At 45.1% G+C, this 21410-nt stretch overlaps 1 protein-coding gene across 1 annotated transcript; it reads left to right on the top strand.

Moving 5' to 3' along the window:
- The first annotated feature begins 608 nt into the window (after positions 1 to 608).
- Positions 609 to 20738, top strand: tiparp (TCDD-inducible poly(ADP-ribose) polymerase). The gene is made up of 7 exons (XM_079166288.1): positions 609 to 865; positions 1959 to 3015; positions 11511 to 11700; positions 12112 to 12299; positions 15868 to 16161; positions 17585 to 17842; positions 19325 to 20738. Exons 2-7 carry the CDS (start codon positions 1985 to 1987, stop codon positions 19512 to 19514), a joined length of 2151 nt encoding a protein of 716 aa, XP_079022414.1. The 5' UTR covers positions 609 to 865; positions 1959 to 1984; the 3' UTR covers positions 19515 to 20738.
- The last annotated feature ends 672 nt before the right edge of the window (positions 20739 to 21410 follow it).

Raw genomic sequence — 21410 nt, 5'->3', positions numbered from 1 at the left:
GGGGTCATTAGACCCTATTTCCTTTAGCTCAAACTAACTCACAAATGGAAAACTTAGAAACGTGTTGTAGTGGTCCAGTGTAGTAGCCACTGGTTGTTTAAAGGTTCTTTGTGTGAACTGTCTTTAATAGGAACTTTGTGACCGTGTGCACACACACACAACACACAACACACTAAAGGAACAATAGGTTCACGATACATTTTCAAAAATGTATCTGGCAACATTATACAAAGTATAATAATACTTTGCAAACGTAAAAAGAAATGCACGTGTTTTACTTGAAGTGGAGAATGTTGATTTAATAGGCTGCAACTTTTACCTAATGAAATTATCTAAATTATTCTAGCTGGTCTGCCTTAATGATTGTATAATAATGTCATTTATTGTCTTTAATCCCTACTTTCGGCGCCTGACAAAGCCCCCGACGGACTGCACAACCCCCATGCAGCTTCCTCCGATCACCACCAGACGACTCCCTCTTTCCCTCCCCCCTCCTGTCTTTGAAGCGAAGCCCCGCCTGTGACCAGGTTACGGGGCGGGGCCTGTTTGTGCGGAGCCGGGAGGCAGGCAGAGCTCGCCACAGCTGTGCTTCGCCCTTTGTCGGTCTCTGCTCCTCGCCTGCGCCTTTTCTATCCGGTAGAAGGATACAAAGAGAGGGTGGACAGACAGCATGAAATAGAGACAGAGCATGAGAGCGACGGGGGCAGCAGAGGGACACGAGAAAACCTAACCGGACTACAGTCTAGTCCAGACACGGATACTAATATCTCCAGACTGGATACGGAGCTCCGCCGATGTACGCACTGGATTTTACCCACCAAAGAGTGTCGAGACCAGGGGGAGAGGGGCGGACTTTATCGCGCAGGTAGGGGTGTTTTTTTGTCGTCTCGTTGTATCAAGAGAGAAATGTAGCGAGGGTCTTTTTTTCCCCCGAATCCGGCTCCGTGGAAAGCTTGCACTGCTACAAATCACCCTGCCTGCCTACTGCAGTGCTTCTCCGGTTGGTTTTTAAAGCGTTTCAACTCCGCAGCCCGCACCGCTCCGCGTCTGCTGCAAGAAACGTTTGTTAACGAGAGGAAAGCTGTTGTAGCGAGGCGCGGGCGAAATTACAGCTCCGGGGAGCTCGCACCGTGTTTCTTTTGTCGCTGCTCCGCCGCAGTGCCTTGTGTGTTTTAACGTGTCGACAGTAGCCTACGTGCAAACTTGCTCGCGCAACGATGTGAAAGCGGCACGTAGACGGCAGCGGCCGCGTATCGGACTCCCGTGATCAAAATATATAGTCCCGGGAGAGAAGGAGAGAGGGGGGTTTTGTTACAGTGATGATTTTATCGCTCCTGCTCGGGGACGCAGCTGTAATTGCACGCATGACGTTAGTGAGAGCCCAAGGACGCACAAGAGTAAAAAAGCGAATTACGGTCCGATTATATATTCTCATTTTTTTATTAAAAAAAATCTGAAACTAGTGACTCTGTTAAAGTCTCTACAGCAGGATTAGGTAGGCTAATATATTTTTTCCGCTTCGATAACTGGATGCAAGCAGCTGAACCCGTCTCCTTTCCAAACGAGATCCATTATCGGCCTAACGAGCTGTAACAATCATTTATGTGTTTATAATAGTCTGTTTCAGCTGATCGTTATTGCAGCTCTTGCTGTGTTATTCATGTAAGGGCCTATTTGTGTTTAATTATTCCTGCAGGGTCATTATGAGATCAGACCAGTCTGTAGTTTTTTTTGTCAGATGTTAAACAGGTTTCGTTTCAGCAGATGAAACGAGGGGTTTCCTTCCCATGAAAGGAAAGATGACTTTCCACAGTTCTTTTTTTACAGCTCGTCCGACCTATTAATCATATGGCTTTATAGATGACGGGGTGACTTCACCTTTTTAAACTAAGATTATAGGATTATAGGTGTTATCTTTGATGACTGCATCTTTCTTTTTTTCTCTTTCCTTCTCACAGGACTGTCGGGGTTTTAGGAGGGCATCATGGATAACACTTTGCACATTCTCCAGAAATCCACAGACGGTGTACCGACTGGGATCTCCCTGGATATGAGTTTAAATATGGACGAAGGGGAAGACTTCACGGAACAGCGGATAGTGGGTCTCCCGGACAAAATACCTCTGGTGAAACCCTTTTTCAAAAAGAAGCAGAGGAAATTGGACGCCAAATGCCTCCACCGCGCCCTGGAGGACCCCATACTGACCACTTTACTGAGCACGGATGCGCTGGTCTCCGGGGATGGGGTGTTTGTTCCCCGGAGCCAGCCGGGCAGGACTCCGGGCAATTTATGCGCGGCGGTCGTGGTGAAACAGAACTGTATGGGCCAAGTGTGTCTCAAAGACCAGGGAGCTGCTGTAGACACCGCGGCTGGGGCCGGAGTTCCGGGGCTGTTGACCCGAGACGGTGATGTGGAATTAGCCGATACTACTGCGGAGCTGGAGGAGACCGAGCGGCGAGGGGAGCGACCCAAGATCGCGGATCCTACTACCCCCGATAGCCGCTGCTTTCAGCCGAAACCTGGCCTCAGGGCGGCCGGCAGCACGGTGACAATAACGGCCCCCGGCAGAGATATACCTCCCACAGTTGCACCCCAGGCTCTCCACCAGCAGGGGAGCATCAAAAGCAATGACCTCTTAACCTCTGGGTCTAAAAACCCTCCAGTCAAAGACTGCACCGGCGTCCCGGGCCCCCTTACCCTCCTCCTGCAGCCTGACAAAGGAGTGCTATTTCAGGATAAAAGTGAAGAGGCCTCCTTGGACTTGGTTTTTGAGCTGCTCACACAGCTCCAGTATCACACACACCAGTCGGACTCAGTGGACATTTGCGTGGATTTCCTCCAAGGACTGTGTGTGTACGGCAATGACTGTGCCCACCACCACACTGTCCTGCCCTACTACTGGCAGATCCGCAGGAGCAGTAATCAGACGTGGCAGAGCATAGCAGACGACTCCCAGGAACAGCTGGAGAGACTGTACTGCAACCCGGACAATGAGCAAGTCAGGCTCAAGTTTCAGTAAGTATCCCTCTCTAGGGTTTGAGCGGTATTATCCGTTATCGTGTACACTGTATGCCCTCAAGTTAGATACAGGATCTTACTGTGCAGGGAAGCAGTAACAGAGCATTTCTGTTTTAGATCTGTACCTGTGGGCAACACGGGGGTCAATTCACTTTCAATTCAATCAATTCAAAAGAGGAACTGGAAACATTTTTCATGCACGTATGGTAAGGCATCGGTTTCCAACATTTCTGTTTATTCTAGACAACAAGACTTAAATGTAATTTATAATACTTTTGAAACAAAGATGCCAAAATAGACCTTTTAATACCCTGATAGCAGTACACACAAACCCGTACTTGCTGGGTCGATACAGTACATTGCACCCACGCCAGTATATTGTAGTGTCCTAAGTACTGCTGAAAAGGGGTCCATTGATTAGTTACATTGTCGCCATGTCACAAGTACCTATGAATTAACAAACATTTGACTCTTGTGACATGGCAACAATGGCGCAGTAAGCCGATAGGCTGCTTGTGAATGATAAGCACCTCTAGTTTGCCGTGTTGGAAACAGTAGACCTCGGCCTGAGCTTCCTCTTTGGTTTCACCACCACCGACAAACTGAAAGCTTTTGACTCCACAGCTGTTCTGTGCATGTGTGGCTCATGGACCGCAGCCAAGTGAATGTGCCTGTTATTTTCACAGTTCCTAATGCCATCAATGTGGTTTATTAATGCGTGTGTGAAAGCGCGTGTGTCGGTCCCTTTTTTTGTTTTTTATCTCCTCCGTGGGTGTGTTTTGGCCTTCATGCGTCTTCTCGTTAATGTATACATGACACGCATCTTTATTTGAACTATCGTATCAGCTATTGTGCCCTCGCACTCCATATCCCAGCCTGGATACCCCCCCCCCCCCCCCCCCCCCCCCTACACTCCAAAACTCACCCTGTGATTGGCCGGCGCTCCGTCCAAATTATGGCAGAAAGCTGTGAACTTCCATGACCCCCAGTTGCCTTGTGCGGTCACTGACACAGACGCACTTGGCAGCTTCTCATCTTCCCTCGGTCATAGACATGCACACTACTGTGTACACACACACACACACACTGCTTGGCACGCAGACGCTCACACGAATAGGCTGCACAGAGGAGCTCAGCGGCTTGCAGTGCTCACACGCACGCCTTTTAGCAGACAGAGATAAACCTTTTTTTCACTCTCTCACACACCCACATAGATACACACATGCGAGCACTTGGCAAGCCCCAGTGGGGTGACATAAAGGAGCATGCACCGCTTCCTGTGAAACGGTACTGTATGCAGGCACATTCACACGGACACTCACGCACAAGGAGTATGTACACATGGCCGCTGTTCACCTCGCTCTGAGCACAGGTCTCTTATTGTTTGTGCTGTTTACTGAATCTGTTTCACCCCATGATGTCATCTTCATGAAAGATCCTGCCAGCAAACTGGTCTTTTTATGGGTCTGACATTGTTTTGCTCCGTACCGTTTCCACAATCACAGTTCATTGAACTTGTCAAGTTCTATTTTTTTGTTCAGACCAGCTTTCCAAAACCCAAGATATTCAGTTTACTATTGCATAAATAAAAAGAAGGAGCGTTTCCTATTTTTGTGTGAGAAATTACTTTTGGTTCATCGATTATCAAAATGAACCGACTCACTATTTCAGCCTGTTTTTTTTCTAACATATACAGTTACAGACATCATCAAGCAATTGAACTGTTATCCCAAAGTCAGGGCACACGCAGATAGTCATTGTTTAATTAAGGTGGAGTTGACACGTCGTTAAGGCAACTTAAGCTGTCGACGACCACGTTCAAACTATTTCATGTTCACTTCAAGTGTGACCTCATAATGTAATCAGGGAGTTTGAACAGTCTTTGTCATATTATTGTCTGAGTCGGGTTAAAAGTGCAGTCTGTGTGAAAACACTCAATGACACAGAATTATGCCATTATACCCTCGACCACGTCCACATCATCGGGTCTTTCATGATTAACGGAGCCCTTTGAGCGGCCATGTGTGTTTGCCTTTGTTTATGTCTGTATTGACACCACACACACACACGCACACAAACACACACACACACGCACAGGTTTGTGTACAAAGATTTGTATGTGTTTGACTTGTTGACTCATGTTTTCAACTGAAACTCTATGCAAAGTGCATATTGCTCCACAAACAGGACATGCACCTGGTGGTGTCAACCCAAATTCTTCAGAGGCCCGTTAGTGTGTCACACTCTCACAGTGGGACGGGGCCATCTAGCTCACTTCACTACAACTCCTCTAGATCATTTGACATATTTGTTTGTTTGTATTACTTTACATATTGAGACAAGTTTTGTCATGTTCACTGAACATTTTGCCCAACAACTTGTGTTTTGTTTGTGGCCTGATTACCACACAGGCTATTACAGTCGTTTCTTTTGATTTTCTATGATAGATTTTACAGGTCGACTCTGATATATTCTCTGGTAATTAGTCTTTTGACACATTTGGTCACAAGCTAGACAATCACTGAATTCACACTGGTTTTCACTTAATTCCACAGTCCCATTCACTGTCAACACGTTATATATTTCACCTGTAAGGTGTCAAACAGATTCTCCTCATGGCTATTCTTTATCATAACCCTCCGTGTTGCTGCTTCTGGAGAGCATTTGTACCCCCCCCCCCCCAACCACCCACGTCATAAACCTCTCAAGAATGTGTTTTTTAAGTATTTCTAACCCTGACCCTGAAAACAGGTTTGACTGTATGAGAATGGTAGAGTGAGAACGTAAAGCACAAATAACACGTGTAGTTTTTTTTTTTTTTGGTGGCTACGCATTCGTACCCACAGTAAGAAAACACTGGCTAATTCCTGTTTTTTAAAAAAAAAATAGTTTTTTAAGTGTTGTCTCCTCCTAATCCCATGTTTATTTACCCCACAGGTTAGCACTTACAATAGACGGTTGAGCTGCCTCGGGTGTATGCGAACGTTGTGGAATTAGTATCTTGACGCTGGCTCAACTCAGTATTGGTTTGGGGCTCATGAGATCTGATCAGGTGATGAGAGACAAACCGGAAAGTCAGTAAACTGCTCACACTGTTGTGGTTATTCAGCACTCAGCTCAGTCATTTACTTGACGCTTTGTGTTGTACTGGGTGTGTGCGTGTGTGTGCGTGTGCGTGTGCGTGTGTGTGAGGGCTCTTTTGATACTGTTCTTTAGAGACGCAGTCCAGCCTGTCTTTTCATGCACGCAAGTGCACACACACACAGGGCATCACTGTGGTTACCACAGCCAAATGATAACATTGTTAGCGATCTAAAGAGCAGCAGATGACTTAACAAGCTTTACTGTCGGTATGGCAACACAGGCCTGTTTTTACCATCTGCCGTCTGTGTCTGTGTGTGTGAAGTGTGTGTGTGTGAGGAAGAGAGGAGCGGACAGAAAACGTACGAGCATTTTTGTGTGTCTGCGTCTGATTATGTCCTCTGCGGCCTATTGTAGGGTATGTGAGTGTGTGCTCTGCACTGAGCTGTTCCTGTGCTGTTCCCGTGTGTGTGTATGATCCATAGCACAGGTTAATCCCATCCATATAATAAGCAGGAATTGAAGTCTGGCTAATCCTCCTTAGTCATGAACTCAGCAGTAAGGAGAAATGTCACAGTCATCGCTTCTAAAAGTTATACTGTGATAATCGTTGGCCGTACACTTGCTTGTTAGCAGATTTATGCTGCGCTGTAGTGTGTGTGTGTGATTTACAGGAAAACAGACATTCTCAACCAAATCTCCTATGAGGTCGTCAATTATCCTGTATTATCTATCGGAGAGTTGGATAAAACGTTCAGATTTTTACATTACCATGATGAAGCGCATCTTTTTCTTACGTGTGTGTGTGTGAATGATTGAGAGAGATAAGCCTGGCCTGTCATTAACTGCCATAAAGAGTTACGGAGCACTGAGGGCAGAGCGACCTGACACCATTGTGTGTGTGTGTGTGTGTGTGTGTGTGTGTGTGTGTGTGTGTGTGTGTGTGTGTGTGTGTGTGTGTGTGTGTGTGTGTGTGTGTGTGTGTGTGTGTGTGTGTGTGTGTGTGTGTGTGTGTGTGTGTGTGTGTGTGTGTGTGTGTGTGTGTGTGTGTGGATATCGCGGGGGATTCCATGTTACCTCATTGTGTCACGAATCAAAGAAAATCAAGGACGGTTGTGTCTATGAGAGCTTGTTTGCGTGTGGTGATTGTGCATTTGTGAAAAGAGGCGGTGTCAAGATAATCAGACTGAGTGTGTGTGTGTGGCTATAACGTGTCAGACAGTCCATGCCATGAATCAGTCGGGCGAGGTCTGGGTCGCTCTGCCTCTTATTACTCAGAGTCTGCCTTCATCCTTCCATCTTTTTTTTTTTTTTTTTTTTTACATTTCCTCCCCTCCCCTCCCTCCCTTTTTCCTTACTGAATCCTTCGTCCTGTACATTTCTTTGTCCCACCCCTCTTTTACTCCCTTTCTCTCTGTCTTTGTACCCTTTTTTTCCCATTCCTCAATAGTCCCCCGGGGCCCTAAAGAGGTGTAAGAGATATGGAAATGTGTGCTTTGCCTCTGCACTCGAGCAGTATCCTCTTTTCTCCTCTTCAAGTGTCCCCAAGTGTTTTTTTTTTTTAAATGTCAAATTCAGTTATCCACCCATCTCTTCGCTGGTGCTTTCATGTTTTGTACCTTCAGAAGAGTTGAAGGGTCAAAGGACTTAGAGATAGGACAACCTGCACTGTTAGCTTAATGATGTGTGGTAGAGGAGGACAGGTACACACACACACTCTTAACAGGAACAACCCAGGATGCGCAGGAGATGCCGGTGGACATTTGTTCCTGTTCTCTTTGTGTGACTCCATGTTGTTCACAGCCTTAAGAGCAGCAAAAAAACAAAAAAAATCAAATGAAGCACATTTGAATAGATAACTGGCAAGTGAATAGCTCCGACATGAGGAAATAACACTTACCCATGACATCAAGGTTGTGTGTGTGTGTGTGTGAAGAAGACTTCATCAGCAGATTTGGTTGACTGACTGACTTACCAAGGCGTGACTGGATGAAGTTTGAGCGTGTGTACATGAGTCTGTCAAAAGAGTGTGTGTGCGCAAATGAGTGTTGTATTTTTTATTTTTTTTCTAACCTGTGACGTTCACAATAGCATGACTGATGCTGGTATGCGGGTCCTTGTGTGTGCAGCCGTGAGAAAGTTTGAAGGGGTGTGTGTGTGTGTGTGTGTGTGTGTGTGTGTGTGTGTGTGTGTGTGTGTGTGTGTGTGTGTGTGTGTGTGTGTGTGTGTGTGTGTGTGTGTGTGTGTGTGCTAAAGGCAGTGTAGGGGATTAACAGCCATTTTGACAGTGCTGTGAGTTTTCTTAACCTTTATTTATCCAGGGAAAGGTTCTGCTGAAACTACTTTTTTTTTTTCTCCAGCAACACCCTGCTCCCATATCCAGCACTGATCCACACACCTGGGAGCTGCCCGCTACAGGAACAGAGCCGGCTTGGTGCATTTTTAGTCCACGTCCTTGCTCCGGGGCCTTCTTCTTTCACCTTTACCAAACAAACACCCCTCCCTATTCAGCAGTTGGGTTTTCCGTTTCAACGTCTAAGTCTTTTCCCTGTAAAACTAAAAGACGCTTGCTCTTTCAATTTGCATTTTCTGTTGACTTTCGAGCCTGTACCTTCGCACAAGCTGGAACAGCCCGACATTCGCTCTTGAAAGTGTCGACCTTGCCAGAAGTGGGCGTGCCTTGCGACTCTTTCCAACTTTTGATTGGCCTCCACTTTGAAAGCACCGAATCTCAGTGCACTTAATTTAACCGGCGGAATTTTATTTTTAGAACGGCACAAACTAGTCTGGGAGCGAGGGAGGGGGAAGGACTCAGTGAAAGGCTTTGAAAATCATTGACTGACCTTTCCGGAGAGCTGTCTTCTTCAGAGAGAGAGAGAGAGAGAGAGAGAGTGTGTGTGTGTGTGTGTGTGAGAAAGGGAGATCAAGGTGATCAGTGGGGTGGGAAGGCTTCTTGTAAATGCGACAATTAAGTTCACTTCACCTCCTCATCATAAAACCTGCAAATGTGTGTGTGCAATGTGCATCATAAGTCAGTCTGAAGTTCACACACACACACACACATATAGAGAAGCTCTTGTCATCATAACATATCGCTGCAGGCAGAAACTGTTCTGTACTGAGACCGTAAAAGAGAGAGAGAGAGAGAGAAGGCCATGCAGGTGCATCTTTCTTTTTCAGACATGAAGTACAGAGAAACGAAAAGAAGGAGTGAAACAGGGAACAGAGCAGAGAGATGACGGAACAAATGAATAGAACAATGTGAGCAGGGGAGAACAGGGGCGAAGTGAAGGATGTACTGTTTTCACAGTGCATTTGTTTCTGTATTTTCAGTTGATTGCCTTGCCTTCTGTATCCCCGTCTTTTCTTGTAGCGCCTGTTCCCATCATCCTTTCTCTTCTGATTCTCTGTTCTTGCTGTTCTACCTTTTGATATTCAAATTTAATTTTTGCTTAAAATTGAAACCAAAACATTTCTTTTTTAGTTTCTTGAATGCTTGAACGCAGTTCAGAGAGAATTAACTGGTGGACATCTGCATTGTGCATCTGCCTGGTCTTTCTGGTAAACTGGAGACCTGATAATCGGTGACTCACTCCTTGGGTTACTGTTTTGTTTCTGCACGTGCTCAGTGGCTGAATTCCTATTTCACTTCCTCTTGTAGGGTTGCAGTCACAGCGTGACTTAGCAGAAACACAGCCTGTGAATAATATGTATGTAATTAGTATTTGTGTCAGTTTTGTTTTGGGAAATTGACTCAGTAGCTCTCATTATCACCTTCCTGACCGAAACTGATGAGTGTGTGTGTGTGTGTGTGTGCGCTTGTAACTCCAGTGACCAGTAATTGCACTTATAGCAGATGAAACTATATACTTACATACAGTGTACCTATTATAAAATGAGGTTTCACTTCTCCGGGCTGTTGAACAATAACTCAGCAGGTCCACACACCCAGCTTCTCTGTGTTTTAGATAGGAAACATCTATAATGTAATTCATGTGCTTTATTTAGAACAAACCTGAGGCACCCACGTTACCAGAACACCACCCCTGCTTTACACACACACACACACACACACACACATTTCCAGACAGACACACTGCACTCGCCGATGTCTAACCTTTGACATGACATCCAATTAGTTTCCCGGCATAAATCAATGAGCCCATTAACACTGTCAGGCTATGTGCATCCTTTGTGTGTTGCAAAACTTGCATGTGTCTCTTGTGTGTATGTGGTGGATATGCATATGTGTGAGGCTGTGTGTGTAGGTGTGTGTATGTGTATGCCTCTCTGTCGGGCTATCTTCCATGGCATAGCGTGCCAGTCTATGATGCCCACATTTATGTGAGTGGTATGTCTGACCCAGAAAGGATTTGCCAGAGGCCTTATGGAGGACTAATGCAGAGAGACTGATGCACACACACACACACACACACACACACACACACACACACACACACACACACACACACACACACACACACACACACACACACACACACACACACACACACACACACACGCACACACGGGGGGGGGGGGGGTTGGTCCCACGCTTGTCGAGACAGAGAGGGGTTAAGGGAGGTTGTATGCACATGATAAGATTAGGCTATGCATTTCTAACATTTATTTACTTAGCAGATGCTAACACTTTGCGGATGCTAACACGTTAGACATGTGTTCATTGTTCTAGCTGAACCGGACTGACAAAAGGACAAATCAGTTTAGCAGAAATGAGAGTCAAAGCTTTGCAGGAATAGCTCGACATTTTGGGGAAAAAACTCACTTTCATGCCGAGAGTGAGATGAAAGGAACGATACCGCTCTCGTGGCTGTACGCTAAGTATGAAGCTACAGCCAACTCAGCTTAGCATAAAGGTAAAGGTATAAAAGTCCCCCTATTAGAAACCCAAAAGCTCACTTATAAACACATTTTATTCAATATTAACGAAGCTAAGTTAGTCAGCTATGTCACAAAGTAAAACCGCAGAAATAGCACATTCCTTGGCAGTCTTGCTGATGTCATTGTGGTTTAAATCTTGACAGAGTAAAGTAAAAGTAAAGTTTAAACATTAAAAATGAATGTGTGAATCATCACACGAGTGGAATTCCGTGTGTATAAATGTAATGATTTGGTAATATTTGTCTTTCTATTCTCTGCAAGTTAACATGTGACATGTGGTTGACGCCGTCACCCTGCGTGACTCATACTGAGTGAGCAGTTAGAGGTTTGGTCGTCTTGCTCCGGGGCACTTCGGTTAAATTAAGGTTTCATGGAATTATAAACTGTGACCATATAGGTCACCGTGCCACAGCCACATGTTAGCCGACCGTGCCAGTGTACTTTGTTTTTTCCCTCCGACTGCAGAACTTTCTTCTTCCTAACGATGTTTTTTCAACTCTTTGTTCCAGGGGTCGTGTGTTTTCCCTAGACTTCGGGGCGATGCGAGTGTGTGACCTGGAATTCGACCGCGTCCGACGACTGACCACTCCCGCCAGCCCTCTGCCCACGCCCACAACGAACCCAAACCCCACCCCCAGCTGTCACACGGTGTGGAAGTACTACTGCAGAGACAACTTTGGCTGGAGGGAATACTCCGAGGTGAGCCACTCAGTGCAGTTATGCATGTGTGTTTGTCTGCGTGTACGCTCTATTAACATGAGGCCAGACGCATTAACTTTGCCCACACCGATTGATCGTCTAGCCACTGTGATGGGATCAATTGTGACACGCACCTAAACACCCCTTGTGACACAGCTCTCCCCCAGCAGTTTATTTCACCAAATCAGTAAAGATTGACTGTTTTTCTATCTGTTTTTCTAACACTGTTTTCTGTTTCATGATGATGTCGTTATCATTTCCCTCTCCAGACTCCTTCCTGTTTCCACAGTTGAATGAAAATGCAGAACAGTCAACTGTATAAAATGATAAACGATTGAGTCTAATCGCATCTTTCTCTTCCTCTTCCTTCTCCACTCTCCTTCTTTCTCTTCCACCTCTTCTGCTACTCAGCCGGTGGTGAAGCTCATAGAGGAGGCCAGTTCGAGGGGTCTTAAGGAGGTGCGATTCATTACGCTCCAGAACCAGTATATCCTCAACATCAGGGAGGGCTTCCAGCAGAACGCCGTCTTCGGATTCAGGCGTCAGATCAAGAAGCGGCCCACGTTCATGTCCTCTGTGATGCTTACACCCCTCCTACAGTAAGTAAAGACATTTAACACTTGTTGTCACCATCCCCGCTGCTCTTAGCTTACGGATTTACGGACATGTAGAGGTCCTGCCTGGACGTGACCAATCCAGAGTTGTTTGTTTAGCCATGACGGTGCGGCTATACGGATCACGTTGTCGGACTGCCGGTCGACCCACTCATCAGTTGACAATTGTATTGTCAACAAAAGTGTGTGGAGACATTTATGTCCCCCTCAGGGTGAATTGTAATAAACTTCGGTCTTCCTTAGGCTTCTTTAAATGTGTTCAATACTAATCCAAATACCTGTCAGACTAATGAGATTCCCATCAGCCTCAGCTGTACTGTACTGTACAGCTGTATATTGCGCTAATTAGCATAGTTAGCATGCTAACACGCTAAACTAAGATGGTGAACATGCTAAACGTTATACCTGTTAAACCGTACAATGCTACCATTGTTATTGTGAGCTGACTTTAGTCTGTAGACTCTTATTTTTTCTTTTTTTCTTCTGCCAATCATCTCATTGAATAGAGGACGAGCGGACCAACAAGCTCATTTTCAAACATGTTTGGTGTTGTTGATGTGGAAGCTATTTAGATGCAAAAGAGTATTGTTTCTGAGTCGTCTTTTAACCTCCGTGAACGATTGCAAAATATTCTGATAAATATCAGGGTTTAGCGGCTAGTCAAAAGCTAATGTCAGGAACAGTCAGTTCTCAGTTGATCATTTAGTTCTCACATCTCAACCTTGTTAGGGAACATTTTGTATTTTGGATGGGAAGCAACATTTAGTATAAGAACGAAGTCCTCGATTTTACATTAGGTTCCTGGCAACATATGCACATTAACACACACACACGCACAAAGTTGACTCTCTATGTGATACACTGTCTTCCTGTGGCTCTATGTGTTCTGTTTGGAGACAGACAGGCACACAGAGGTCGGTACACAGTGCTAATGTCACACTTGGGGCTGAATACTCAAAATCCTGTGAACCACATTCACCTTTAATCCGCTCCAATACTGTTGCACATTGCTAGCCTGAGCCGCACTTAAAACCCATGTCAACACTTGAGTTTTGGCAAATCAAACCGAGTTACTGGGACACAGGAGCTGACCAGAGCAGAATGAAGACAACAAGACAAACGGATAATAATAGACAACGAGGCAAATGAGAGCATATGAGGCCGAGTGCGGGGAGCGGACAGATAAAGAAATTCATTTGAATTGGTCTTTAATCTTTTTTGTCTGATAGCTGTGAATGAGATGAGATCTGTTCACTTTCTTCTTGAGGAAACAAGCAGATTTGAGGAGTCTTCATCTTTCAGCTGCCATTTTCTCTATATAGCAGTGAAGTGATCTGCCTCGCTGCACTCGCCTCAATGATATTCCTAAAACAAGTGATACCAGATTGGAAACAAGTGGAGTCATCTCACCCCATTTGCAGAATGTTTCACTTCCGTCTTGCCAGTGTCCCGGACAGAGCGAACGCTAGTACGAGCTGTTCCTGAATGGCCTTGACAGTCAAGAGGAGATGAGATGGAGAGCATGAGATGCAGGAAAGAGGGAGGAAATTAGATGGAGGAAGCAGAGGACAGAGGGAATGAGGGGAGAGAGAAAGAGAGAGAGAGAGGTGGCGAGCGAGAGATAGAGAGGTACGTGAGAGGAAGTGAGAGCGGTCTGAATGGTTTCCAGACTGGTTGCACAGCACAGCAGAGTGAAAAGAGTGTGAAATGTGACTGGATCGAGAGATTACTTTCCTGGGACTTTTTCATCCGGTTGTTGTTGTTGTTATTGTGTGTGTGTGTGTGTGCATGCTTCGATTAATCACTCTGCGGGACAAAAATGTGATCACACACAGTCACATTATGGGAAGAAAAAGCAGGCGAATTGTTAAAATCTTAGCGTTGCATTTAGTGTTCCAGGGGAGTGGCTGCAAGTCAATGCAGTGTCCTTCCAAGTGACCAAAAACAAGTGTGTGTCAGGAACAATCTGTGCTAGGCTTAGAAGTTGAGGTCATTAGCTTGATTGGCACTCTCCCTTGCTCCCTCCCTCCCGTCCTCTCTCCCTCTCCTTCTGTCATCCCTCTCTCCGGATGATGTTCTTTTCAGCCATCTTTCCCTCCCCCGTTATCAGTCCTAATCTTTCTCCTTTTTGTCTCTCTCCTCAACTCCCATCACCCTCTTGCTATATGTCCCTTTTTCATTTCACACTTGTTTACGGCAGCAGGCTGTGCTGTGATCTCCTCGAAGCTCACATGGGGGAATAGAGAGACATCGATTGCGGGGAGAGATCGAGGCCGGACAGGCATGATAAGAGAGAAAGAGAGCGACAAAAATAAATGAGAAAAGCTGTCTCCCTGACTCCGGACTCGCACTGATCACAGTCTCTTGACGACACACGCACACACACACTCTCTCACGGCTGATAGGGCTAACAGCATTTACACTTAGAGAGCAATAACTTGACAGCCAAACCACTGTTATTGACTGAAATGCCAGACACAATAGCTTTTTTTGTCGCCTTCATGACAGCTCTGCAATTGGCTTTTTATTTTTTTATTCTTCCCTTTCTCTTGGTCTCGTTCCTGTCAGTCCCTCACTCTGCCTCCCCGTTGTCTTGTTTAGTGTCTGGGTTTCATTTTCGCGCTGCCCTGCTGTTTTTGTTTGGTCGGTGGCGGCTGACGGCTGCTGTGGAGCTCCTCCGCTCAGCAGCACAGTGATGTCATTGTTGACGGTGGAATAGGATTTTGGAAGGCGTGTGTCGGTTCATCGCAGCGGTTTGTTTTTTTTTACGTTAGGCTGCAGCTTCGATCGGAAACACATGGGGAAAGGAAGCTGTAGGAAGGAGGAGAGATAGGTAGCTGGCTGGGATGTAGTTTATACCAGGTGCGATGTTATAAGCTGCGGCAGCTAACAAAGTTAACTCTCTTACCGTTCGTAATGTCGAAATTCATCACTCATGCTGCTTCAGTTGTCTGTTCGGGCTCTGGTTTAAGCATGTTGTGCTATATGTGAAGACCTATAAGAGGAAGTGGGTTATATGGTACGAACGTATATTTTTTTTAATTGTATTTATTTGTTAGACTGTACGTAATCACCGTTTTCATTTATTATTTATTCATCTTTTGAGAATTGTTTTAGGTCAGTGCTACTGTAGCTGAAAAGTACAATAACGATTTAGGTAATGACAACGTTCATGTTGGGGAACAAAAGTAAATATATTATAGGTAGTGTAATGCTGTACTGATTGTAGAGAAACGGTTATCTGAGAGTAGTGTTGAGTTTATAAGAGGTTGTTGATTTCTAGAAGAATTTTGTCTGGAAATTAGCTGCTGGAAACGATCCCTCCATTTAAACCTTTCATGCTATAATGTTCTACATGTTTGTTGACGTGTATCATTGTTAGTTATCAGATGTCACATTTTTGCACGTGAGGTTGAGATGTTGAGCACTGACTTAAAACTTCTTGTCTCCAGTTTGCAATGCTAGCAAAAAGTAATTTGTACTAATTATTTGGAAGTGTACCCTACATTTTTTCTAACACCTTTTCTATCTCTCTCTGTCTTTCTCTCTCTAGGACATTGGGCGGCCTCTCTTCATCCCCCCTCCCCTGTTCCTCCTCCCCCTTGTCCATGGATCTCACTCTGTCGCATCCCCTCTCGCCGACCACCACCAACCCACCCAGCCTTTTCCCAGAAACATGGTTGCCCATGACCATGAGCCAGGACTTCCTGCAGGTGCCGGTGTCACGTGAAGACCGCAGCTACCGGACGGTGTACAGCCTTTTCCACAAGACGGTGTCGGAGACCAAGTTTAGGATCCTCAAGATCCAGCGTGTGCAGAACCCGTTCCTCTGGGAGAAGTACAAGAGGTGAGCCACTTCCTCATTGCTGCAGATATCCTCTGTTAATCTAACCTTTTAAACATCTTTCAAACTAAACAGAGGGAACATTTCATTCAGGGTCAGGTAGTTTGCTGTCGTCAGGTTTGAATGACTTTTCCCTTTACATGCTGTGTGGCGCAAGTGGCACATGACTTCGAAGCATTTTGATTGTGAAGATAGTATTTAGTTTACAAGCATACATAAATAAGTCTTTTATCTTTATATTTAGAGGATATTTCGAACCCAAAGTGATGATAATGTTGTACCAAAATGTTAGCATGGTGTGGTTTCTGTTGTGTTATATTAGTTGGTGTCTTATTTGCCCTAGCTTCACATTTGCTGTTGTGGCACAGAATGTATTGTTAATCTTTTTACCCAGAGTTCTGTTGTTGACTTCAAACTATATCTGACACAGCTGCATATTTACTTGCAGACAGAAACATGAATAAGAACATATCTTAACAACAAACAGGATGAATGAAAAACAATGTGAGAAGAGGGAGGAAAAAAAAAGGGTCAACTGGGACCAGCTGTGTGGGACTTCGTGAGAACGAGTCGGCGGTGGTGTGTGAACACGGCGGATGGAGAGATGTTTGGTGATGATGGTGTTCCTGTCGCAAACACACAGTGGGCTAACCACTGCTGTTAGAGGAGGGCGCGTTCTATCAGCTGTGACAGTTATAACTCTCCCACACTGACTGGTACCACACGGTTTCACAATGACTAACAGTGTATGTCTGTGTGCGTGTGTATGTGTGTCATTAACTCTGAAAGTGATACCCCCCCTCCCCCCCCCCCCCCCCCCCCTCTCTTTCCTCTTCCCACACTCGATTTATGACGGGGAAGCAATTACTGCTTGTTTGCGTGTCTGTGTCTCTTTTTGTGTGCGTGTGTATTGGCTGGTTGCTCATATCAAAGGAAGTCATCCTAAAATTGGATAGTAGGAAATTGAAGTGTGTGTGTGGGTGTGTGCATGCTTGGATGCATCAAAGTCTGTCTGTGTCAAACCACAGGCAACGGGGTCATGCGAGGTCACGCCCGGGTCACAGCCTCTCTGACTCGAGGCGCTTTCACCTCTGCATGCCTGATTGATCCGCTCACATCAAACGAGTTGCGTGTGTGTGTGTGTGTGTGTGTGTGTGTGTGTGTGTGTGTGTGTGTGTGTGTTGCTCATGAAAGGGATTAGGCCCAATGTTCTTAACCGGTTTAGAGCAAACAAGGCTGTGATCACAACGTTTCAACAATAGAAATAGCAGGACTTCTCCCAGCTGTTTACTAATTCTCTCACAGTGCGTCGGCCTAGTCGAATAAAGAATAATAAGAATGAAGAGTAAGGGATTTGTTTATGACTTTATTATATTTAAAGTTAAAATCAACAAATCTCACCGTCTGTCCCTTTCTGCTCCAACAGGAAGAAGGAGTACATGTCGCGGCGTATGTCAGAGATGGACCGGCTGCTGAGCGAGCGCCACCTCTTCCACGGCACCTCGGCCGACGTGGTGGAGGGCATCTGCAAGCACAACTTCGACCCCCGAGTCTGCGGCAAACACGCCACCATGTTTGGCCAGGGCTCCTACTTTGCCCGCAAGGCGGTCTACTCCCACAACTTCTCCAAGCGCTCGCCCAAAGGAGTCCACTGCATGTTCCTGGCCAAAGTCCTCACTGGCAGGTGTGTGTGTGTGGGCGCAGTAGTTAACCAGTTGATAGTGGGAAACATTTTTGGGTCTTTGGTTATGGATGGGATTTTTCATGTGGCATGTTGCAACTTCATCACTGCAAAAAAATCAATAAAATACACTGCAAAAAATGTCTTATTAGGGGTTTGTGATATGGATTACATGTTTGTAAATTGATGTAAATTGTAATATAGTAAAAAGAAATTACATTCCAATTTAGATTAAAAAAACAGATGGGATTTCGTGGTTCTGGCTAATAAAGGGAATTTTTTTTTATATCATCGCACTTCATCACAAAGATGCAAAATCCTATTTATTTCATTGATTTACAACATTGCCAGCAATAACGTAATGTAACCGGAGATATTAAAGGGTTAGTTTCCTCTGTATAAACAAGTCTCACATCTCACATGTATTCAATGTGATATTGAGCCTCCAGATTTCTCAATATTAGTGGAACATTTTTCAATTCTTCTTTTTGTCAGTGGTATGTCTTAGTTGGGACATCCTGCTTTGGGTCGATGTCTTTGCTGGAAGTGAATTAGTTTTGCGAATGCAAAGTTAGGGCTTCATGTTACCAGTTTTATTTTGGTTCCATCTTTTACTGTCCCCATATGAGCTGTTGTTCCCTCCAGCACATACCTCTGCATAAACATCAGCACTCTCTGATGCGATCACTATCTCGCTCTCAGTGCTTTAGAAAATATATTTACAAAACATATCAGCATTCATTTGGATCATGGAAATCCCGAGGTTCTTTTCCATAAGCCATCATTCAGTCATGCTTTTGCGTCATGTGACTCCCACTCCCTTACAATGCAAGTCAAATCTGGAGCCACACATGTAAAATGGCTGATTTGGCTGAAGCTATCATACATCACCAGTTTTGTTATGACGCAGCAGTCTGCGGTGAGGATGGTGTGGGAACGCACTACACGTACCCCAATGTGTTCAATGTGTTCCACGCCACAGACGGGGACATTGCTTCCAGACCTGAGCAGGGATATAGACCAATAAAGAAGCTGTATGTACAGTGTGGTTAACTCTCCTGTCTGAAGCCGTATCTGGCACATACGCTGTGTAACGTCCCTACCCATCCCCTTTTTAATATGTTTTATTTATGACCCCAGAGAAAGTGGAACAAACACTGATGGATTACAGGTCTTTAGAGTTTGACATGAATATTTGAGCGAGGGAAGACACTGGTTACAATGCACTTTCATTTCATATACTTACAAATACATGCATTTCATGCATATACAGCATATGCTCAGAGGAGCAGCAATCTTGTTATTATAGTCCTCTTTGAAATTGTAAATTCTTCTTCTGTAACTCCAGACTTGCAGAACTGAATTAAAATCTGTTGAATCATGCAAATATAAAGACTGTTGCTTTCCAGCTTACACTCAGTTTAACTATGTATAGTCCGGACCACATTACTGACCTTGTCTCTGTTCTATTTATTATATTAACAGGTTTACTGTAGGAAATCCCTCCATGCGGCGACCCCCACCCATCAACCTCCGTGACCCCTCCAGTGACCTTTATGACTCCTGTGTGGACAACTGGGTGGACCCCCAGATCTATGTCATCTTCAACGATGACCAGAGCTACCCTTACTTTATCATTCACTACGAGGAGGTACCCAGCACTGTCGCCGTCTGAGCCCTGGATCAGACCTGGGTCTGCCGGTATTTGCAAACTCATAGTTTGTGTTAGCCTGTGAAGGTGCCAGATGTGTGGAGTTTGCCACTTAAGGTGAAAAAAAGGAACAGTTTAGGCCAATAACGAGCTGAAATCCAGACTCACTTTGCCAGACTAAACTTCACCCATCTGCTGCTCCGAACAGGTTAAAACAGTCTTAAGAGATGTTTGCAAATACTAAATGATTTTAGTCTGCAGTCGGCTGGATCCAACCAGACTGGACCGCAGCAAAGAACAACAGACTGGTCTAGACCGGATTAAACTGGACAAAACTGGACCAGCAAAGGACAACACCTGTTTCATCCAGTGTTCAGAGGTGGATGACAACTGACATCCAACAGCTGCGACTACAACTGACTTGACTGGACTCATGTACCACGCTTTGTTATCTAGTAGGATCAGGAGCCTAGTGATGATCACAACAGGATTTTATCTACCTTATGGATCTGGAGCAGATGCAGGAGAAACCAAACCGAGTCCTCTTATCGTTTTGACTTAGTCGTATGGCTGTACATGGACTCAGTTCCACACCAGGACAAATGCTGTGGTAGACCGTCAGCGTCCTGCCAGTGCTTTGAATGACCAACTGGCCGTGTTTTGTTCTGAGGAAGCAGCAACCAACCAATCGGACGCTTCCATAGAGAAACCGTGGCGACGCTGACCCCCGTCATTCTCTTACAAAAATCATCGTGTTTACCCAGCCTCCGGCCCTAACAGGGTTTGTTTGTTTTTTTCAAGTTTTTGTGCTGCGTGTTTGAATCTTTTAATTTAGTGCAAATGAATCTTGTGGCCTCTTCAAACAGACAAATGGACGTGAGTTTCAGCGGGACTTTTACAAATGGACATCCACAGAAAACCTCCCGGCAGAGGTTTCACATGAAGCCAGTGCTGTGCCCGGTTGGCGTTTTTGCCTTTGCGCCCACCACTTTAGTTCCTTGCGGGGGATTGAAGAGTGTACAGTTTCACGCTGAGACTCGGCGGCGCTGTAGCGTTTCGTCAACAAATCCCCCCCCCCCCCCCCTGAAACTCATCTCTCTTGGACCGCTCTCTCTCTCTGAGAGACAGTAGACATGTTTTAATGAGACAAACTGTACAGATGTTCTCTTTGTTTATATTTGAACTGTGTGCCTTTTGTTCATAAACAAATTTATTTATGTTAGTTTAATGTAACATTGATTAAATAAAGAATCTAAAAGAAAAAAAAAGACCAATTGGTGAACTTGTGTTTTATTTAAATCGTTTAGTTATGAAGCAGTAACATCCACATTAGACCAATCAGTACTCTCTCAAGGTGTAAAAGGAGACTTCATTCATTACAAAGTTATTTAGAGAATGCATAAATCTATCTATGATGTGTATCTATGTGATCCCAGTTGTTTCTGAAAAGAGTGAGATGAGAAGAGTGATACCAATCACCAAACCGCTGGTCTCAATATGAGCTACGTGATAGTTTACAGTCAGCGGTTTTGAGGCATTCATCTGATTATTTTGTTCTCTGGGTCTGGGTCCATTGGTATTAAAGGCAGAAAAGAATTTGCTCGTGCGCAGCCCTCCCTCTGTCTGCCACCTCCCCAGGCTCTCCTTCCCCCACATCCCCAGCCCAAGTGTATTATTTGAGCGCCATGTCTAATGCGGTCCAGGGGGAGGCTGGCGGAGGTAGCTGTCTATCCCAGCCCAGAGACAGCACACATGGGGCTCAGCAGAAGAACACAACCCCCCCCCCCCCACCTCCTCTTCCTCTTCCTCCTCCGCAGCTCATTCTCTTCTGTATCTTTCACCTCATCTCTTGTCTTTCTGTCCCCAATCCTTTTATTTGACCTTCCTTTCTCTCAATCTGGCTTGTTCTCATTTGCAATT

Source organism: Pholis gunnellus (genome assembly GCF_910591455.1).
Source record: "Pholis gunnellus genome assembly, chromosome: 9".
NCBI classification, from domain to species: domain Eukaryota; kingdom Metazoa; phylum Chordata; class Actinopteri; order Perciformes; family Pholidae; genus Pholis; species Pholis gunnellus.
This window is presented reverse-complemented; position numbering and strand designations above follow the sequence as displayed.

Bases quoted from the DNA above. Each gene is read 5' to 3' on its own strand.
- tiparp (XM_079166288.1), top strand. From the start codon at position 1,985: ATGGATAACACTTTGCACATTCTCCAGAAATCCACAGACGGTGTACCG. The intron at 16,162-17,584 runs GTGAGCCACTTC...CTGCTCCAACAG, and splicing joins CTCTGGGAGAAGTACAAGAG to GAAGAAGGAGTACATGTCGC. The intron at 17,843-19,324 runs GTGTGTGTGTGT...TTATATTAACAG, and splicing joins GCCAAAGTCCTCACTGGCAG to GTTTACTGTAGGAAATCCCT.